The sequence below is a fragment of the Pogona vitticeps genome, chromosome 1 (assembly GCF_051106095.1).
Source record: "Pogona vitticeps strain Pit_001003342236 chromosome 1, PviZW2.1, whole genome shotgun sequence".
NCBI classification, from domain to species: Eukaryota; Metazoa; Chordata; class Lepidosauria; order Squamata; family Agamidae; genus Pogona; species Pogona vitticeps.
Window position 1 is genome coordinate 173116008 of NC_135783.1, and position 21315 is coordinate 173137322.

Here is a 21315-nt window from a genome sequence, read left to right on the forward strand (position 1 = left end):
GCTTGAAACCTCCGAATTTCAGATGGCGGTCTGTTTTTTGGAACAGTTTCCTTCCTATGGAGCAACTGACTCAATGAGGCACTGTAAGGGTGAGCAAGCCGCCAGGAGTGGGGAGGCATGAAGATTTATGTCTGACTGCATGAACAGAGACTAATTGACCCTAACACAGCTTCAGCAAATATAAATTAAACTAAGAGGCTGATTTTAAAGAAGACAGTGTAATTTCAAAGCGGCAAATAAGCTTTTAAGCCCAGAATCATCGTAAATGATTACCACGTCACGCCTGAAACAGAAACAGAAACCAGATAAAGATACGGATACAGATAGAGACTTCTTTCTCTCTCATCCCCTGTACTCTGACAGATGGAATAACTTTTACAATATAAAATTAAAAGTCTAAGGAGGCTGAGAAATTTAAGCAATCTTGAACTGTGCTGAGAGAGGTGGATTATAAATTAAACGGATTTTCATCATGGCTGGATCTACAATTGGAGCTGTGTAGTGAAAGTTGGAGCCTGGGCTAGCATAGTAAATTACAAGCTGTACTGAGCAATTGACTTTTATTACTTAATTACTTTATGACTTTTGGTCGGAGGAAAGAATAAACAAGCTGATTTGGTGAGCTTTTAGGAGAAAATAGAAGAATTTTTTTTCTCTGTGACAGAAAGCGTTTTTGTATGTGAGATTCATATTCAGGAACCAGAGAGTACGCTGCCCAACTCAAAATGGAGGAATATGTCAAGAACGCTTTACAGGAGTGCCAAATAAACATTGTTAATTACATGACGGCCCAGATTGCTGAAGTGAAGGCGTTGTTCTCAGGATGGATTGGAAAAGAAAAGGATCTGAAGACACCAGTCCAGACTATCGAAGCAGAGGCAGCCCCAGAGAGAATGACTTTATCTGTTGTTAGGAAGGAGGGTAAAACCCCCAAAAAGGAGGCCAGAATAACGAACTTGTATGGTGAGAGGGAGGGTCAGGTGGATGAAGGAGGGATGCATATAAAAGAAAAGATTACTCCAAAAATAGATATTAATTTGATGGGAGAACACTCAAAGCAGGGAAGTGGGAAGGCGAAGCTGGAAGGGCAACAAAATGTTGATTTTACAGACTAGATACTGTTTGGATTCAAAGGCAGAATATGATTGATAGAGGTAAATCAGAGAGAAAATGACTTAAAGAGATTTTATAGATGGCACTTCAAAGCTGGTAAAAAGAATGCAAGAAATTAATTCTAGGTTTACAAGGCTATAAGTAATCTGAGATCCCTGGTCTATACATAGAGCTGAGAAATATAACAAAAACTGGTTGAATGTTTTAAATGGTTGAAAAGTGCATATAATCTTTTAAATTACAATATGTATCTTGAATATGATTGTTTAGAAGTTATTAATGACAAGATAGAAATATAAAAATAAGTAATTCATGAATCATAGTTTGACTATGCAGTTAAGGTTTCACATATAGATATCCTATCGTTTCAACACTTAATTGGATATAATAAGGATGCTGGAATACAATTATGATATAGCATTATGTTGACTTTCACGTTTTATGGGTAATAGATAAGCATATGAAAATCTTAAACTAGAATGTCTTATGTTAAATATAACAATAGAATTGTTTGAATAAAAGATCAATATAGGTCTAAGTTTATATTTTAGATAATGTACGTATGTTAATCATTATAGTTAGGAAGTCACATTTTGATCTTAATAATGGTCTAAATATGTTAGTAGGGTAATATGGTTTATGTAGTCAGAATTGTATACTACGTAGATGGACATATGGAAATTATCACCCCGCATATATGTTTGTGTTTGTCATGTATGTTGTTTGTGTCTTGTATGTTGTTTGTGTTTTTTTGCCAATTTTAAAAAATGGCAAAAAAAATAATAAAAACAGTTGGATCACTTAGTTGTTTAGTATCTAAACTTTTTGTTTTTACTTTTTTGCATTTTCTTCAATCTGAGGCAAACTACAATGAGGACAAGAATATGATTTAAACTGATGGCAGCTCTAGAATAAATTTTCATTAACATAACATTGTTTCAGAAACTCTAACTCGTATAGTTAACCAGACTTATTTGGTTCCTTATAGAATTCTAATTTAGGATACTCCAGTGCAAGCTTACAAGGAGGGAAACTGGTAACAGAATTAGAGAAGTAAATTTTTCTATTAAGTCCCAGGAATATTTCAGAATTGGACTTTAACTCTTCTGAATTACTTAAGTTCCCAGTTAACTTGTGAGTAACACCTCTTCAAATATTATCTACCCGCACTGACATATGAAGTATTCCCCCACAGCAGGCTTATAAGCAGTAATCATATGTTTATTTTAAAAAGCTCTTCAAGATACAGACCTGAAAGTCTTCTACAAATAACTAAAGAAAACGTGTGATACAATTAATCCAATGGCGGCAAACCTTTTTGGGCTTGCATGCCCAAACTGGGGGGCAGGAAACAGCAGGCGGTGTGCCGCCGCCGTGACAGCGGTGGCAGCGGACTTGGAGAACCTGAAACCGGAAGTGGCGGTGGAAGAGGGAATCCCAGCATGGAGGTGACTCTAGACCCCTCCGCTGCCAGCACCAGCTGCTCCGGATCTGCCTGCCGAAGCACCATCACTGGCTGCAGCCGCCTCCTGAGGTTTGGCTGCATTGGGGGGGGGGGAGTAGTGATCTGGTGACCTATGGCTTGCGTGTCAGCAGAAAGGGCTCCACATGCCAGTTGTGGCACATGTGCCATAGGTTGACCATTGCTAAATTAATCTATAAATCTGTGAAGTGGGTAGAAGAAAGTAACATTGTGAGCCCTGAGCAAATTGAGTTCTGAATGGTGTCCTCTACTTTGGTCCACCTGTTAGCATTAAAAAGAGAAATATTCTGAGCATCAGTTGACTAAATTACATTATATTCATACTGATTTTAAGTTAGCTTTCAATCTTAAGTGGATACAATTCTCATTCACAGGTATAACATTAGCAGGCTAAATGCATTGTCTCTTACCAGAACTTGGCATGTGGTTAACTCTGGCTGGATTTAACAATTCTACTGGCTGGTCCCTGCCCGAAAGTCCATCTGAAAAGAGAAAGAAGTTCACCTAATGTTAGTAGATCAATCAGGTTAAAGCTCAGTGGAATTATGATGAAATAGCTAGTTGAACACTAGAAAACACAGAAAGAACAGTCAACTGAACAACAGGTTACTCACCTGTAATAGTTTTCCAATTGGACCTGTGAATCACACCCTGGATAATCCACGCCTGTGCAGAGCTTCGTCGGAAGATTCTAGAACTTCTGCAGTAGCAAAAAGACACATTAGTGTAGATCCATCCCACTCCGTATATGTATCTTGGCGCCAAGACTCTCCCTTTAGTTAGGTCAACCGCCATATAATAGAGCTGCATGGCATGACAGTGGGGAAGTAAGGTCAGGATGAGTGAATCACAGAGGTCCACTCGAAGAACTACAATTACAGGTGAGTAACCTGTCGTTCTTCTTCGTGGCTTCTGTGAATCACACCCTGGGTGACTAACAAGCTGTCTTACCTGGAGAAGGGTGTCACACCAAGGTAGAAGCTAGGACAACACGTCCAAAGGCTGCATCAGATTTTTGTCAAACATCCAATCTATAGTGCTTGATGAATGTGGATGGCTTTGACCAGGTGGCAGAGGCACAAACATCCAGAATAGGAATGCCATGAAGAAACGCCATGGAAGCTGCCACTGCCCTAGTGGAGTGAGAGCGAATGACCTGAGGAGCTGGCCTTCTAACAAGCTGGTATGGCAGGTAGATGGTTGAAGCAACCCATTTGGAGATTCTTTGTGATGTCACCTGTAAACCTTCACAGGGAGCTGGGAGCTGACGAAAAGTCAAGCTGCTCATCAGAAGGGTTGTGTGTGGACTAAATAAAATGCTAGAGCCCTCCTGACATCCAGGGTATGGACTCTTCCTTGAGAAGTAGATGAAGATGGAAAAAAAGATGCTAAAACCAAGGGTTGGGACATGAAACTGGGAAACAACCTTGGGGAGAAAGGAAACATCTACAAATAACTTGATCTTATCTGGATAAAATTGGAGATAAGGATAATCAGACCGCAGGCCATGAGCTCACTGGCACGCTGACCAGACATGATAGCAACAAGGAAAGCTTGTCTTAAAGGTAACTAGTGTAAGATCAACTGAAGCCAAGGGCTCAAATGGGACCTTAGTAAGTTGTTGCAGGACTATTGTCAAAGACCATTGAGGGGAAGGTGGACAGACGTTTGGATACATGTGTGATAAACCCTTAAGGAAGCACTTCTGAGTAGGGTGTCTGAAGAACTGAGCTGCTGAAGAGGTTGGTGGCTGATAAGAAATGACTGCAGCATGATAAAGCCTCAAGGAGGAAAGGGATAGGTCCTTGGTTTTAAGATGAAGCAAAAAAAACAAAGGAGGGTAGAGGGGGAGGGATTGACCAAAGGTAGTGTAGAGGCTTCAGTGAAGGGTTGAAATTTCTTCCATCTGTAGATATAAGCTCTCCTAGTTGAGGGTTGCTTCACCTAATGGAGGACATTCATCAGGGAGGCGGAATCTTCCACGCTGCCAGGTGCAGAGCAGGCAGGTCTGGGTAGAGAATCTGCATTTTGTTCTGCGAGAGCAGGTGAGGCAAGCGGGGCAGGTGATAAATGTCTGATGACAGATTGTGGAGAACCGGGAACCAGGGTTGTTGTTGCGGCCAACATGGAGCTATCAGGATAGCATTGGGTTCGTTTTGTTGGAGGCAGACTACCACCTTGTGGAGCAGGAATGGTGGAAACAAGTAAGTAAGGGTTCTGGGCCAACGGCTGATGAACGCGTCACCGTGAGAGTTCTTGCTGACTCCTGCATGGGAAAAGTAGCATTTGCACTTTTGATTTGTCCAGGAGGCAAAGAGGTCAATGGTGGGAGTGCCCCAGCGTGAGCAGAGAAGGAGAAAGATGAACAGGTCTACTTCCCACTCATGAGCTTGAGATTCCTTAAGACTGAGGAGATCTGCCAGATTGTTGTCTTGGTTGGATATGTGTATTGTTGTAATGCAGATATGATGTGGCAGACACCATTCCCATAAGTTGAATGTGAGATACAGAAGGCTCGGAGAGTGAGTGCTGCCCGGCTTGAGAATGTAATACATTGCAGTAGTGCTGTCGGTGGAAATTTGCACCATTTTGCCGACAAGATGGTCTCTGAAAGCCTTGCACGCTTTTATTACTGCTAACAATTCTAGTTCGCTAATATGAAGGAGTTTCTCCTGTTTTGACCACAGGGCATGAATCTTTAGAGATTTGCAATGAGCGCCCCAGCCTGTAAGGCTGGCATCAGTAGTGATGTATTTAAGGTCGTGGCTGTTAGAAGTGTCATCCCATTGTAAGGTTTTGAGTGAAGTGCCACCAAGGAAGTTGGGCAGCCAGTTCCAGAGCAACCCATAATAGAGTGTGAGGAGGGTCCATTAATGGGTTGAAGAGGGCAAGGAACCACACCTGGAGTGACCTCATTTTGAGGCATACTTGTTGCACTACAGATGTCATGGATGCCATAATGCCAAGGACACAATGAACTGTCAATGAGGATACAAGCACATAAGGGGTGAAGATGCAAAGCAAGGATGTCAAATTGTATCACTTCTCCGTTGAGAAGAACGCTCGGGCAAGAGTGTAGTCTATGAGCACCCCTATGTACTGGACAACCGTTGTGGGCTGCAACTTGGACTTTTGTATGTTTACAGCAAGTCTTTGCGACGAACGAGCTACAAGGAGTTTTTGAAGGAAAACTGCTCCCAGATCGTGAACTCAGTAAAGGTTGTCGATGCTCTTTTGACATCAAGTAGGATGAAGCCGGTTTTGTCCATGAACGCTGAGCAGTGCTAAATAGGGACGGTAACATGGAAATGTGAACTGGAATTGTTGTGTCCTTAGAGATCGGATTGTAGAGATGATCTGCAGGCTCAGTTGAGGGTCTGTGTATCTGGAGATCCAGGGACTTAGCCATGTGTACCATTAATTGAGCGTAAGTTTGAAAATCCTTGGCTGAAGATGGGAGATCGGCATCTGCCAAGTCAGACTCAGGTGAAGTCAGCAGGATGGATGGTGTTTGTGGTCTGGAGCCTTGTTCTGAATGATTCTGATCGTGTGAAGAGTCCATGGATTGACAATCAACATCAATATTGAGTGGCTGCACCTCAAAGTATTGGTGTCGATGTCTATGTCGAGGCTGCATCCCTGGACATTGATCGGAGCCGAGGATCGTCCACCAGCAATGATGTCGATGGAGTGTTCATGAACAAAGGTCGATATCGATATCAGAACCGGTATCACGATGGTGATGAAATGGAGACTTGGATAGTGGTCAATATTGAGGATTGTCGATATTGGAGCCCATATCTCAGTGTTGTTGTTGAGGTGGCAAATGCGTCGATGGACCGCACTGGATAGCTGTGGAATAGGTAGATGATGGTGATGCCAAGTGGGACATACTGGGTCTTTTAGGTGCTGGCTGATAGGCAGTCTGTAGCCCTTGACAATCTTGATAATGAGATCATTTCGACATCTACAGCTGCTATGAATAAGGTTTCTGATGTGGCACTGCCGCCAAATTGGAAAGAGGAACTGGTTTATAATGCTTGGCAAGCTTTCCAGTCGAGCACTGATCAGGGGAGGATGTGAGCTGATCCACCTGCTCTTCCCATTCTGGTGATTGTGGTGGATATGGTTGACGGGATGGGAGCCCTTATTCACCTGAGGGTGAGCCCATGCAAATTAAATCCCTGGACTCTGAGAGCGGCGGAAAAGTGATGCTTGGGAATTTCACCTTTGAAGATTTGGGTTTTTTCAGTGGTGAGGGTTCCAGAGCCGAAGAGGCGTCGATGGTCAGTTTTCTTTTTGTAGCTGTCTTCGATGTTGAAGGTTTCAATATTGACTGCTTAGCTTTGTGCCCCTTCGCAGTTTTAGATGACGTCAAGGGGGCATCAGAGCGTGATGGTGTGGCTGAAGGGTGTTGTTTTGCTGTTTCCGAAATGGCTTTTTCCGTGCCCTTAGCTTATGAGGAGGATTTACAAGCAGGCTGAACCACAGCTTTACGGGTTGAAGGGATTATTCCCAAAGCCAAAGCTTAAGCCTAGAGAGATGACTGTAGAGAACTCCACGCTTAAAGTTCTTACAGTGAGGGCATGAGGCGGTTTGGTGGGCCTCACCAAGGCAACAAAGACATTTAGCATAACCACTCGAAAGTGGAAACTTATTGTTGAAGTCCACACAATGCTTAAAGGGGCCCAAGGGGGCCATGAAATATGGAAAAAGAATAAAATGACAGAGATGGGGAGGCTTCGACCCTAAGGCCAGAGCAAAAAGGAAAAATACCTATTGTTCGTTTGTTTTGTTTTGTTTTGTTTTAAATAAGGTCTAAAGTTTTTTAAAAGGAATCAAGAGTAAACTCTTTTTCTTCTAGGTAAAAAACTCACAGAAACAATGAAACAAGGCTCTCAACACAGTGGTTGAAAGAAACTGAAGGAAGAGTCTTGGTGCCAAGGTACATATATGGAGGGAGAGATCTACACTATGTGGGTTTTTTTCCTACCGCAGAAGCTCTAGGATCTTCCGACAAGGCTCTGCGCAGGCACAGATTACCCAGGGTGTGATTCACAGAGGCCATGAAGAAGAACCACACTTCCCATCAAGAGGATTAACTTTCCAGTACAAATATCAATTCTGGAGTACTGGATTCAACTTCCTTTTTCAATTATGTTTAATTGAATTGTGCATCAATGCTCCTGCTTTTTAAGGAAGTTTACCGCACACAACAAAAATGCAAGGCTCTGTTGAAATGAATATTGCAGGCAATGTCAGGTTTATACCGAAAGACCAGCTAAAAGGAAACAGAATTCTGCCAAAGAACAAAAATTACAGAAGAACTGTCATTAGGAATGTGGCAGTCTGACAATTCATAAGCACATTCACACTATGCATATGATGAAATGCAAACCCATCATGACGAGGTGGTTGTATTTGCTTGTTTGCACTCAGTATCTGACCGACAGGGAGACAAATGCCTGACTGGAAGAATACAAACTCAATAGTTTACTTAAGTGAAAAGAATCTTAGGATTATGCTCTACTTTTCTTAATGTTTCCAGTCAGTTATATTACAAAAAGGTTAAAATTATATTATAGTACTAATAAGAAAATCTAATCACCATTGATTTTATATTTATTGTACTGTACTGACAACCGTGTGAATATCTGAGTGGAAATACAGCCCTAACTGGTAAAGCCAGAAGCAAATCTTCTATGTTAAAAAAAGGAATATAAAACAAAAATAACATAATGAGCAGGAGTTTTTAAAACAAATATGTAAAGTTTCAAGAAAAATACATTCAAATAAAGCCATATTTCCCAAAGTGTGGATAAAAATTCAGGTGATCACAATACTTCCTCATTATTTCCAAATAAAAACTACCAGAAACTGGTACCATGCACAGATTGCCAAGTCCAATGTAAGCATTTCACATTCACAGATTCACACACATGCACACTTAAAAGAAACGTACACATTCAAGCAAAACGTTTCAGTTTCCGCTTCATCAGCTGTTCTGATAAAAAAGGCAGAAGCCTAAACTTTTTGCTTAAATACTTCTGTTTGTTAACCACTCTTAGGAGAGATAGCAATAGCTTCACAAATCCACTTGACAAACAGGCGGGAGAGGACCATCTCCTGTGTGGCTCCAAAACTTCAACAACTCTTTCCAAATTGTTATGTTTTTTTTCACTCTGACTGATTTTAAGAAAGGAATAAAAACACATCTTTTTAGATTATGAATTATGTTTGGCCTGCCCTGTAGTATTGATTTTAACTGCTTTAATGTATTCTGACTGATTTTAATGGTTTTACAGTTGAGCGGGTTTACATGATTTTTAGCTAAATATAGCTGTATCTGTTTTATTCTTTCAAAAAAAAATTGTAAGCTACCCTGAGTGCTATTTTCTTAATGGAAACGCTGAGTATAAAGGTAATTAATTAATTAAAATAAGTGCGTAAGTATTTCAGTGACTAACTGCATCCTTCAAAGAGATCCAGAAAAACACTGAGTGAAGTCTTATTCAGTTATTCTCTCTCTCTCTCTCTCTCTCTCTCTCTTCTGCCCTGCAAATCTGGCAAAGAAAAGTGGTCCCAACATAATGGCAGCACATTTAATATCATCTGGGACTCAGTATGTCAGTGGATACAGAGGTAATTTATATTATGCACCAAAGAATTTAACTTCCACACACAAACATGTACACAACACAAAAAAAACATATGTCTACATCCAGGAGACACACCACTTTCTCCCCACAAATGAAAGATAGTACAGGGCAATCCAAAACAGAAACAACTGCAGAGTATTGGTACATCCTAGTACAACTACTACAACTATCAGTTGTGTTTCTAACAGCATGCTTTAATCAGGCACTGCTAATTTGGGGGGCCTTCAGTGCAATGTGCTGAGAAGACATTATTCCTTCACTCTTTCTTGTCTTCTCAAAAAGTAAACATCTATGAACTAGCCAAACTCCTATAAGAAAACACGGGAGATCAGGCAAATAAACAAACATCTTTGCTTCACAGTTTTTCACAGATTAAGAGAGCTTTTGTTGTAAAGAATACAATAAGAGAATGAGAAGGATGGGTTTAAATCTTGTGCTAAGGCCATGAGACAAAAAGAAATAGTCATCCCACAGCCACTAAACAACCCAAAGCCCTTCTCACTGCTATCTTTGTGTCAGAGATTTCAAAACCTTTTTTATTTTTTTCTCTACAGTCATAAAACTTAATCCTGCACAACACACTGCTCTAACAATATCCTTAATATACTGTCAAAAGTGAAGACAAACATCTGAACTATAACATTTTCTTGTATGAAGTCTATCTTACACAGCAGGGGTCCCCAACCCCCAGTCTGCGGCCTGGTGCCACCCCTAAGTGACAATGTCCAAATTGGGCCCAAGTAGCCGTTTTCTCTCTCTGGTGTCATGAGAGCCGTTAGTGTCACAAGTCTCAGGTGTAAAGAGGAAGCAGGTGTGTGAGTGGGTTCTTTGACATCTGAGGGCGGGCCCCTGATTTTGGTGGGAAGAACAGAGGGAGAGAAGACAGCCGGTACCAAATAACGGTTCTTTATTTTCCTTAACATCAGAAGCTCCAAGACCAAACGGATCTAACTTGTTCAATTCTGGCAACAACTTATAACTTTTAACTTTTCAAAAATCTGTATCTCTGTTGTTCCTTATTCTTTCTTCGTCCCAAAGGGACTTGGTATAACTGTGCTCTGCACCGGGTAGCTCCGCACCGCACACATTGTCCCACAACAAGGGTGTTTCACGTAATCTCCCTCCAACCGCGGGAGATGACTGTTGACACCAGAAGGGGTCTCCTTCTTCCCCAAATCCTGAATAGGATAAACCGCTCCCATATTCCATCCTGTTTTCCTACTTGACTTGTCTTTTCATACCTCACAGGGAGGGTCCGGTAACAAGCCTCCTCCTTTCTTTAGGTTAGAAATTCTTTCACTAGATCTATCAATTGGTACCTTGTCATTCCAGTCTCTTCCATCTGCACACTCTTGTCATCTTTCTTCTTCTGCCCCTCCTCCTTTCCTTCCTCCTCTTTTATTTCATCCCACTTCATTAAGTCCAACTCCGCCCACTTCTGTCTCTGTCTCCCCTCTGCTAAGAATACTTCGAACGCTTTACTCCTCCCCATTTCTCCATCATCTATTTTAATTAGTTCTTTCACAATACATCCATCAATCACTCCTTGCTGTTTCTCTGAGGAGAACAGCACACTTGGTGGTTCTCTCTCACAAAGTGTTATCGCTCTCACTCTCTCAGACTGGTCACTGGAAGTTCCACATGGCACCTCATGGTAATGAACTATCTGAGGATCTGAAAAAATGAAATTGTTGCTCTACATAAAGATGGCCTAGGGCTATAAGATTGTCAAAACCCTGAAACTGAGCCGCAGCACAGTGGCCAAGACCATACAGCGGTTTAACAGGACAGGTTCCACTCAGAACAGGCCTCGCCACAGTCAACCAAAGAAGTTGAATGCCCATGCTCAGCGCCATATCCAGAGACTGGCTCTGGAAAATAGACATATAAGTGCTAACACATTGCTGCAGAGGTTGAAGGAGTGGGGGGGTCAGCCTGTCAGTGCTCAGACCATACACAGCACACTGCATCAAATTGGTCTTCAGGGCTGTTGTCGTAGAAGGAAGCCTCTTCTTGATGATGCACAAGAAAGTCCGCATACAGTTTGCTGCAGACAAGCGTACTGAGGACATGGATTTCTGGAACCATGTTCTGTGGTCCGATGAGACCAAGATAAACTTATTTGGTTCAGATGGTGTCAAGCATGTGTGGCAGCAACCAGGTGAGAAGTACAAAGAAAAGTGTGTCATGCCTACAGTCAAGCCTGGTGGTGGGAGCGTCATGGTCTGGGGCTGCATGAGTGCTGCCAGCACTGAGGAGCTACAGTTCATTGAGGGAACCATGAATGCCAACATGTCCTGTGACATACTGAGGGGGACAGCACATTTACCCTGTTATATAAGCTGTAAATTCACTGCTTTACATTGTAGCCAAGTGTCATTTCTTCCGTGTTTTCACATGAAAAGCTATACTAAAATGCAATATTTATGAAATGTGAGGGGTGTACTCACTTCTGTGATATACTGTACATACACTTTATGTTATGTGTTGTCATATTATATCTGACTTATAGCAACCCTAATAGTTTTTTTTTCAAGGAGAGAGCATGCAGGGGCCAAGAAAGCTCCTTTTCATAGTGGTGACTCACATAGCGAGGTTAATCCGTTCTGGATTAACCTTTGCTATGGCGAAACATTGCTGAGTGGGACGGGAAAGCCCATTGTTCCAAATGGGCAAAAACTCACCGTTCAGTGATGCATCCCGGTCCGGCAGCCATTTTCACGCCCTCGGTAAGCGAGGGCAGGGCGCGAAAACGCTGCGCATGGCCATTTTGAAACCGCCGAACAGCTGATCCGCGGCTTCGTTTTGCGAAGATCGGTAAGCGAAACGCTTACCGATCTTCGCAAAGCGATTTTCGGCCATAGGGGCCATCGGTAAGCGATCCAAAAAATGGATCGCTATGCGATTTCGTTGTTATATGGTGCGCTCGTTAAGCGAGGCACCACTGTATAAGGTCCCCTCATTTACCCCTAAATTCATCCATTATCCACTTCCTTACATCTGTGTCCATACACAAATCACATGATTGTTCAGAATCACAATCTGCCCATACTCTGGCCGGTTAGTTGGTTCCAACTATTTATCCATCAAAGATTATGTATTTTTAAACCAAAAAGCTATCAATCTTAACTCTTCCTGGGCCACTCACAATGCATTACACTATTGTGCTTAATCACTGTGACAGCTCTTCAGATTTAGGAATGCTAGACTATGTATGAATAATTGAATGAACTCTGATTGTACTGATATCCAGCAAGACTAGAAGCAATGCAACAGAAAGCATCAGTACCTTCAGTGGTGCAATTTCTGGCTCAATACAAGAATAATGGACATGAAGAAGAGTTAACATATGGACTTGATTAAGTGAGATATTACTACTGAAGGCCAAGTTGAGTAGCATGGGGAATATGCACATTTTTTAAAAATATGCACTTTTTTTAAAATGCACTTTTTTAAAAAAAGTAAGAGGTGGCATATAGACAGGACACAATGCAATGCACTTATGTCACTCTGCATATGGGAAAAAGTACAGAAGAAAAGCATTTTTAAGACTACTACATAATTGAGTTATTACAATTATAACCTAGCTGTCCAGCTATGTACCCAGAACAGTTACAGATGAGAAAACATTATAAGTTATGTAGAAGATTTTACCTATCTTTTTAAATTAAAAAAAGTAGCAGGGGACTTCCTCTCATAAGCAGTTCAAACTCCCCTTCTTATTCCAAAAATCCCAAATGCCTCAAACTGTTCCCCTTCCTCCCTCCCTCTTGGTTGGGTGCTGGTGCAGTGACTCTAAACCACTGAGACATGCAAGAGAATATTTCTTCACACTGCGGTTTTGAGCAACTTGTTCATAAGGCCACAAAGCTTTTTCCTGGATTTCTTGCCTAGTTTCTCCTAGATTTGGGCATTTCATTAATTGAAAGATATTTGGTCAACCGACCAGTGAAATATTAATGAAGTATTTTAAGGCAGTAACTTTATGCACTCACTTTAAATCATAACTTTGACATTTAGGCTAATTACAGAAACAAATTAGTTAACAGTCACTGTAAAACAGTAACACACAGAGACGTGTTTTATGTCTTTTTATAACCTATCATTCATGAAATAGTTGATGTTTCCCAGGCAACACAGATTCTTAATAAAGTTCTTGCCTGCAGACTTAACAATCTAGTAGACAAAACATAAAAAGATGTCAAGGGAGGACACCCTTAACCACAGGTAGGCCTAATCGGAACTGGGATCACAGCTTGCAGGGGTGGACCAAACATTTTCCTCATGCCACATCTCTATATATCTGCCCCAGGTAGAAAGTTCTTATGGGAGACAGTGAGAACTACAGTCTTCGGACAAGCAGCAGGGAAGGGATTTTAATAAGCACAGTGGGTTCATGTCCCTTTCCCATTATCCTACTCTATATAACCATGTAAATCAATGTAGGAGATCTTCAGGTCCAACAACCTCATCCAGAGTGTGAGTGTCCCTGTTTCAATGCACAGAAATTGTTCAGTTTCTCTTCTCCCACCCCAAATCCCATTTCTCTCGAATAAGATGAGATGAAGCTGGAGCACCTCTACATATGGCAGGTGGCTTCATCTCTGGTCATCTAGGAAAGCAAGCATTAAGAAAAATACACTTTGACAGTACAGTGGTGCCTCGCTTAACGAGTGTCTCGCTGAGCGATGAAATCGCTTAACGAGGCACTCTGGGCCATCGCTGGAGCATTCGCTCAGCGATGGCTCCTATGGGGTTTTTTCGCTTTGCGAAGATCGCTAAGCGATTCGCTTAGCGATCTTCGCATAACGAAGCCGGGGAGAACAGCTGATCGGCGGTTCCAAAATGGCCGCCGGAAGGTCCGCGCCGCATTTTCGCGCCCTGCCCTCGCTTAACGAGGGCGCGAAAATGGTGGCGCTATGAAGAAACATCGCTGAACGGTGAGTTTTCAAGCCATAGGAACGCATTGAACGAACGGGACGCAAAATGCCATTGGAACACATTAAACTTAGTTTAATGCGTTCCAATGGCTTCTATACTCACCGTTAAGCGAAGTTTCCTCATAACGCCGCCATTTTCGCGCCCTCGGTAAGCGAGGGCAGGGCGCAAAAATGGTTGCAGTGGCCATTTTGGGTCATCCAGCAGCCATTTTGGAGCCGCTGAACAGCTGATTTCCCGGCATCGCAATGCGAAGATCGGTAAGCGAAACGTTTACCGATCTTTGCAATGCGAGTTTTGGCCATAGAGGCCATCGGTAAGCGATCGCATTAGCAATCTCAAAAAAGAGATCGCTATGCGATTTCGTCGTTATACGGTGCGCTCGTTAAGCAAGGCACCACTGTATTCTACATATTTCCCCAGGAAGTCAACACACTTGCGACATCTGTCCTTCAGCTTCTTTAAGTCCCTGCAAATATAATTCTTCCGACTGCTGGTGTAACTACTCATTTGCAGCATTAGTAGCCTCCAGAACACTCCCAAATCATTGTCCCTTTAGGTGTTTTTTGAGTTTGGGGAACAGATAATAGTCAGAAGGAGCCAGGTCAGGAGAACAGGGTGGATGAGGCATCACTTGAAAGCCTAAGGAGGTCAGTTTTGCCATTGTTTCACCTGCAGTGTATGACAAGGCGTTGTCATGCAACAGGATGACACATTTGGAGAGCTTTCCTTGACAGTTTTCCTTGATGTTTTGCCTCAACTTCATCAATAAAGCACAGTAATATTTTCCACTGATGGCTGAACCCTGTTGGAGGTAGTCCACCAGCAGAACTCCCTTCTTATCCCAAAAAACTGTTGCCATTTGTTTCTGCACCGACCTTTGCACTAGGAACTTCTTTGGCCTGGGGGAACAACTATGCCTCCATTCCTTAGTCTCAGGGTCATAACAGTAGATCCATGTCCCATTACCAGTTACCAGTTTGCCCAGGAAATCTGACTCATTTCTTGCAAAATGTTCCAAAACAGCCACCAATGACTCCACATGTTTCCTCTTTGATTCGGTTGTCAAAAGTTTGGGGATCCACTTTGCTGCCAGCTTTCTCATTTCCAAGTTGTTGTGGATAATGGCACCAACTCTCTCACATGATATTCTCAGAAGTATAGCAATACTTTTGGCTGATATTCGGCGGTCCTCCATGATCATGTCATGGATGGCTTTTACATTTGCAGACACAGAGAGAGAAACAGGCCTTCCACTGAGTATCACTTTCAACACCAAACTGGCCAGTTTAAAAATTGACAACCCAACGTTTAACTGTTGCATATGGCCACTGTCATCCACAGTTTGTGACATTTCATCATGGATCTGCTTTGCACCTTTCCCTTGGAGAAATAGGAACTTGGTTATGGTCCTATGCTCTTCCACACTGAACTTTTCTAGAGGTGCTGCCATGTTCACTTTGGAGCCTGAACATGAAAGGTAAGTTAAAATCATAGGTAGTTTATTTATATTTATATTTATTTATTTAATTAATTTATATCCCGCCTATCTAGTCGTGGTGGACTACTCTAGTTGATTCTTGCACCATTGAATACAGACAAATTGGCCAATACACCCTGCGCTTCCTAGCTCAATTTTTTTTCTGGGAAAGGCTCAATACTTATCAGCACCCCCTCGTAGAAGAAACAAAACTGACCAATTAAAATATCTTGCCAAACAAAAAGGCTTTTGAGTTGACGCTAATATTGCAGCAGAAACATCAGGTACACCCAACAGAGCACACATTCTGTAGTCAGGTTCCCACAGAGAAGAAGAGTACTCCTTGCCAACATTATTATAGCAGGACCCCTGTATCCACAGGGATAATGGTTACAAGAACCCCCACATATGCTGAAAACCACCGATAATAGCAAACACTATACATAACATGGTAAAAGAAAAAAATCCAGAAAAAAATTATTCATATACATTACCGTAACTGGCCATTAGAGGGTAGAATAAATTGCCCTTCACTCATCAACACAGCTTTGGTCCTGAATCCCCTGCTATTAGCACAATTTTGTACAAGTGGGAAAAGTTTTAGGAATGAGGAAAGAAAGCTGGGATCAAAAAGGTACGGGGATCCCAAACAGTGCCCCAAACTGAATAAACTGGGATTCCCGTATGCATAGGGGATGGTTCCAAGTGTGCCCTCCAACAGATGCTGAAAACTATGGATAATAGCGAACACTATACATAGCATGGTAAAAGGGGGAAAATCCAGAAAAAATATTTTCACATGTATTCCGAGAAGTGGTCACTAGAGGACACCAGAGACCATGCTATGTACTCTTCAACAAGAATACATAGCATGGTCTCTGGCTCCTTCTAGTGGTCAGTTCTGGGAACACATGTGAAAATACTCTTCTAGATTTTTTTTTTAAAAAATAATATTTTCAGACAGCAGATAAATGAAACCACAGATAGTGATCCTCTGGATACCTAGATCCTACTGTATATCATTTATTAAATTGGTTGGCAATGTGAAATATGATTTTAAGAAGTGAGCCAGCTGAAGAGTTTATGTGGCAAGCAAATATGAATAAAACATCAGACAAATAGACATGGTAAATGTTTTTTGTGTGATAATTTCACAAGACAGAACAATACACCCCAACATTATCAGGTACCAGGGTAAAGCACCAGCTTGAACTTTCTGTTTGGGAACTGGCAGTTTCCTTATAACAGTATTTCCTTTCTAAAGCAGCTTCCGGAGGAATGGGCTAAGAAGAAAATGTCTGTGAGAGAGAGTGTTGCCCGTTCCTTGACATACATGATCCATTTTATCTAAAAGCACTGGGAGTTCAACTCACTACCTGCACAGATATTTTGCCCAAAAACAGGATATTGCTACTGAACAATAATGATTTAAATCTTCTGGACCCAGGGAGAATTTTTAAGTCAAGTCTGCATAGACACCTCCTTCAAGATGTCTGGTAACATTTTCTTCTATATGGAAGAATCAACTGTCACCTGAATCCACCCAGGCAATCTCCACTCTGGGGAAGGATCAAAAACACAAGCAACCAGCCACACCCATGCCAGGTCCTTGTTCTTCTGCAGTAGAAAATAAATGAAACTGATCCCATGTAACTTGATTAGACAGTATATCGGATACATTTGTAAGAACTGCTACACAGTGGTGTCAAGTTGACAATGTATACGAGTATGTGAAAACAACTCAACTCTGTAGCCTTAAGCATTATTGTACTGTACTTTGATTAAGCTCTTCGAAAGAGAACTCCTAGCCCACCAAGTGAAGACATGAGAGAGGACCTTTTCAAAGAGTCATTCCCAGGCTGAGGAACTTCCTCCCAAGGAAAGCCAGGCTGAACCCCTCCTTGCTTTCCTTCTGTCAGTAGACAAACTTGTTTCTATTCCAGCATGTTTTTCAGAAGTAGCTGGCTGCCAGGGAAACCGTTTCAATAATTTGAGACTGTATTCACAATACTGTTTATTTGTTTTCTTCAGTTTTTCTAATAAGTAATATTTTAACTTATTTTCTAACATTATAATTTATTATATTTAACAGAATTTGTCTTTTAAATTTTTGTATGACACGTTGAGTTCCTTGTGGAAAAGGCAGGATAAATGAGGGAAGGAGGGAGGAATTGTCATACTATGAAGGCTAGGGTTGATGAGAGATGCAGACAAAGATCATCTGGGGTCTCAGCTGTCCACACCTGCCTCACACATTTGTGCTGTAGCACAGTGGTTCTTAACCTTGGGTTACTCAGGTATTTTTGAACTGCAACTCCCAGAAACCCCAGCCAGCACAGCTGGTGGTGAAGGCTTCTGGGAGTTGCAGTCCAAAAACACCTGAGTAACCCAAGGTTAAGAACCACTGCTGTAGCAGATCCATATGCAGTTGGAAAAATTTTGCTGGGCAACTACTTGGAAGAGCTACATCCACTTGTTTGGCATATGCTGATTTGTACCATACAGCACTAGTGTATTCTGCTGTGGAGTAGCAAAGGGCAAAGCTCTTATTATTATTGTTTGTGGGTGTACACACCAGTCAGACCCAGCCAGTTTCCTCTGTATTTCTGTTGGCAACTTTCTGTTTGGTGTTTAGACAATGTTTTCTAGACCAGAATTCCATCTAGAGTGATGCCCAAATACTTTGGAGATATGGCGATGTTGCAAAATCTTTCTTTCCCAGCTAATTTGGAGCTTCCTCTCTGCTTCTCTGTTCTTTAAGTGGAAGGCACAGACCTGTGTTTTTAAAGGGTTTTGTTTCAGCTGGCTGTTTTTCTTATATAAGGAAAGATCTTCTATCATAGAGGTTAGCTGGTGCTCAATGGCCTCAAAGGTTTCCCCCTGGACTGTCAAGGCAAGATCAACAGCGCAGATGAAATTTCTGGAGTATAGTAATGTTGGCTAACCATTTGTGTAAATATTAAAAAGTAATGGTGCCAGAATGCTACCCTGTGAGAGACTGCTCCTTTGATTTTTCCAGCAACTCTGCCTCTCTGGAAATTCAACAATGATTTTTCAGTTTCGAAGTAGAACAGCAACCATTTCTGTTAGTCCATGATCTTTAGTAAGAATGTAGTGCTTTTTGAGCAGCAACTGATAGTGGACAGCATTGTATGCTGCTATCCAGTCAACAAATGCTGCTCCAGTTATTTTATGTCTTTCAAAGCCATCTTCTACATGCTGGGTTCAATTTAAAATTTGGGCCATAAAAGCTCTTGCCAGGCCTAAAAGCTTGCCTCTCCTGGAATTAGAAAAGGTTGAATTTCAGGGACTTTAGACTGTTTAATATCAGTCATTCAAACACTTTGTATAAGTGGCATAGTAGGAAGATTGGCCTGTAGCTTTTGCAGTCTGATGGTTCTTTGCCTAGTTTCAGCATATATTCTAAATAAAACACATATATTGACATTCTATACTATCCTACAATGCAGTTTACAACACACAATTAAACCAAGTAGTTATTCAGTGCAAATATGCAATTTATATCATATATGTGTTCCTAGGCAATAAAAAGGCTCTATATTTTAATTTATTATAAAGCACTTTAAAAATAAAAAACCATAAAATATACAAGTTTTTTCTTAACATTTTTGAAAGCTTGGAAATGATTAGTTGAAAATCAGTTCTTACACGTCAATCACTAGGATGTTGAACAGCAATTTTAAAAGTTCTTATTTAAATAATCAAATAGCAATGACATTAAGAAGTTAAATTATGACTAAAATTTCATGTTTTAATTCCTTGTTTTTGGTAGCAACCATTTCTTGTAATTTTAAATGGTTTCACATAATTTTAAGGTAACATTTCTAATTACCAACTGTTAATAAGTCAATTAAGTCTTTTTCTCTGTTTCTCTCTCTTTTTTTGGCTATTCCATCTTGGTAATCCTCTCTTTAAATTAGTTGTTTTAAATTGAAATATGTAATTTTATGATTTTATATATTTTTATACTGTTTTGTTTTATTTTGTAAGCCGCCCCAAGTAGACATGGTCTAGAGGGGCGGGGTAAAAATCAAATAAATAAATAAATAAATAATATAACAAGTTTATGTAATAATACTGACCACAACAATTAATCACAATGTTAATTTGGAGGTTAATTTAAAACATTAGTTGCTAAATTAATATGGACAGGTGTTAATGTTAATTCATTAATTTGACTTTAAAATTAATAAACTGGTTTTTAAAGTTACCAATCCCTAAAAATTGCCTTGATCGTAATAATGTTATAAAAATAAGTCAAATATATGAAAGAGTCAAAAATAGACAAAATCATAAAAATACTGACTGGTATTACATAACGGATATAGGTTTTAACCGAAAACCTAAGTAGCAGTTAAATATCAATGTAACATATATGCTGTTCCTAATATTGCTGTTTTTTTAATCTGGTGGTATTATTTCAGATATCTGCAGCTGATTATAATATTTTATAAAATTTCATGGCACTGTTCCCAAAGCCTGATGACCAGAAGAGCCACTGAAACGTGTTTCATCCACAAATGAGTTATTTCTATTGCCAGGTCTCTGTATTTTTTTAGTTTTTCCTTTTCTTTATCATCGACTTTGGCATCCCATGGAATTATAATGTAAATCAATTAGACATTTCTTCCTTGTATAATAGATGTCTGGTTTTTTATTCTCAATGTATCTGTCTGAATCTGAAAGTCTCACAAGATCTTCAGTTGATCATTTTCTGACACTTTGTCTGATGTTCCACGAATTCCTGGATGCTGGCAAATAAAATCGTATTAATTTACAATTATACACAATTATACTGTATTAATTTTGTTACTGTATTGTGCCTTGCTTTGTAGTCTGTTCAATCTCTGGGCATTCACAAATGAGGTGTGACCATTTCATTTTCTCTTGGCAGAGTTGACATGTGCTTTTTGCACTAATTCCTTGGATTTTAACTTTTATGAAATGAGTTTGGAGTGCTTGTTCTTGTGCAACAAAGATCAAGCCTTCAGTTTCTTTCTTGACAGTCCCCAGTTTTACCCATGTCCAAATTGTTATGTTTTCCATCCATATTTCTCAGATATTATTCATGCAATGGCTTGTTTTTCCATCTGCTTGATTTATCTTCAAATTGTTGTTTTTTATATTCACCTTTTGTTGCTGTTTTCCATTTTCACTGTTTTAAGTAATTTTTCTCTGCTTCTGTTAATGTAATAATTTAGGCTTCTTTTTGCCTCCTCTACCACTTATTGTATTTGTAGCAATCATTGACCTCCAATTTTATTTCTTAAACATAATCTGTCAACAACACATTTTGGGTATGGTGTAGTGGGGTGGGGGTGTTGTTCAAAAATACCAGGCACAATCAATCAAAATTATTAAAATACTGGAATAGTATAGCAGATAAAAGTTTTAACCAAAAACCTATGTATCTGTTGCTTCTGTTGTGGCTGATGCTATTTCTTAAAACTGCCTTGATTCTATCAGTGGGCATTGTAAGCTACCTTATCAAGAAAGGTTCAGCATTCACCTTACCTGTCCAAGACAGGTTCAGCTGAGCTTTTGATAACATAGTGAGTGCCCAAAACTCAAGTCTTTTCAGAAACAGTTACCAGTTGTTATCACCACTTGGAAATAAAACA

At 40.5% G+C, this 21315-nt stretch overlaps 1 protein-coding gene across 9 annotated transcripts in view; it reads right to left on the bottom strand.

The window, feature by feature from the left end:
- HDAC4 (histone deacetylase 4) overlaps window positions 1-21315 on the bottom strand; it is a 303006-nt gene that overhangs the window by 238369 nt on the left and 43322 nt on the right. For 7 of the 9 annotated variants that reach the window (XM_072977471.2, XM_072977437.2, XM_072977489.2 and 4 more), the window contains one exon: window positions 3007-3078. The exons of the other annotated variants lie outside the window; for them this stretch is intronic. In XM_072977471.2, the coding sequence (XP_072833572.1) occupies window positions 3007-3078 (72 nt within the window). The remainder of the gene's footprint in view (window positions 1-3006; window positions 3079-21315) is intronic. 9 annotated transcript variants of the gene reach the window in all.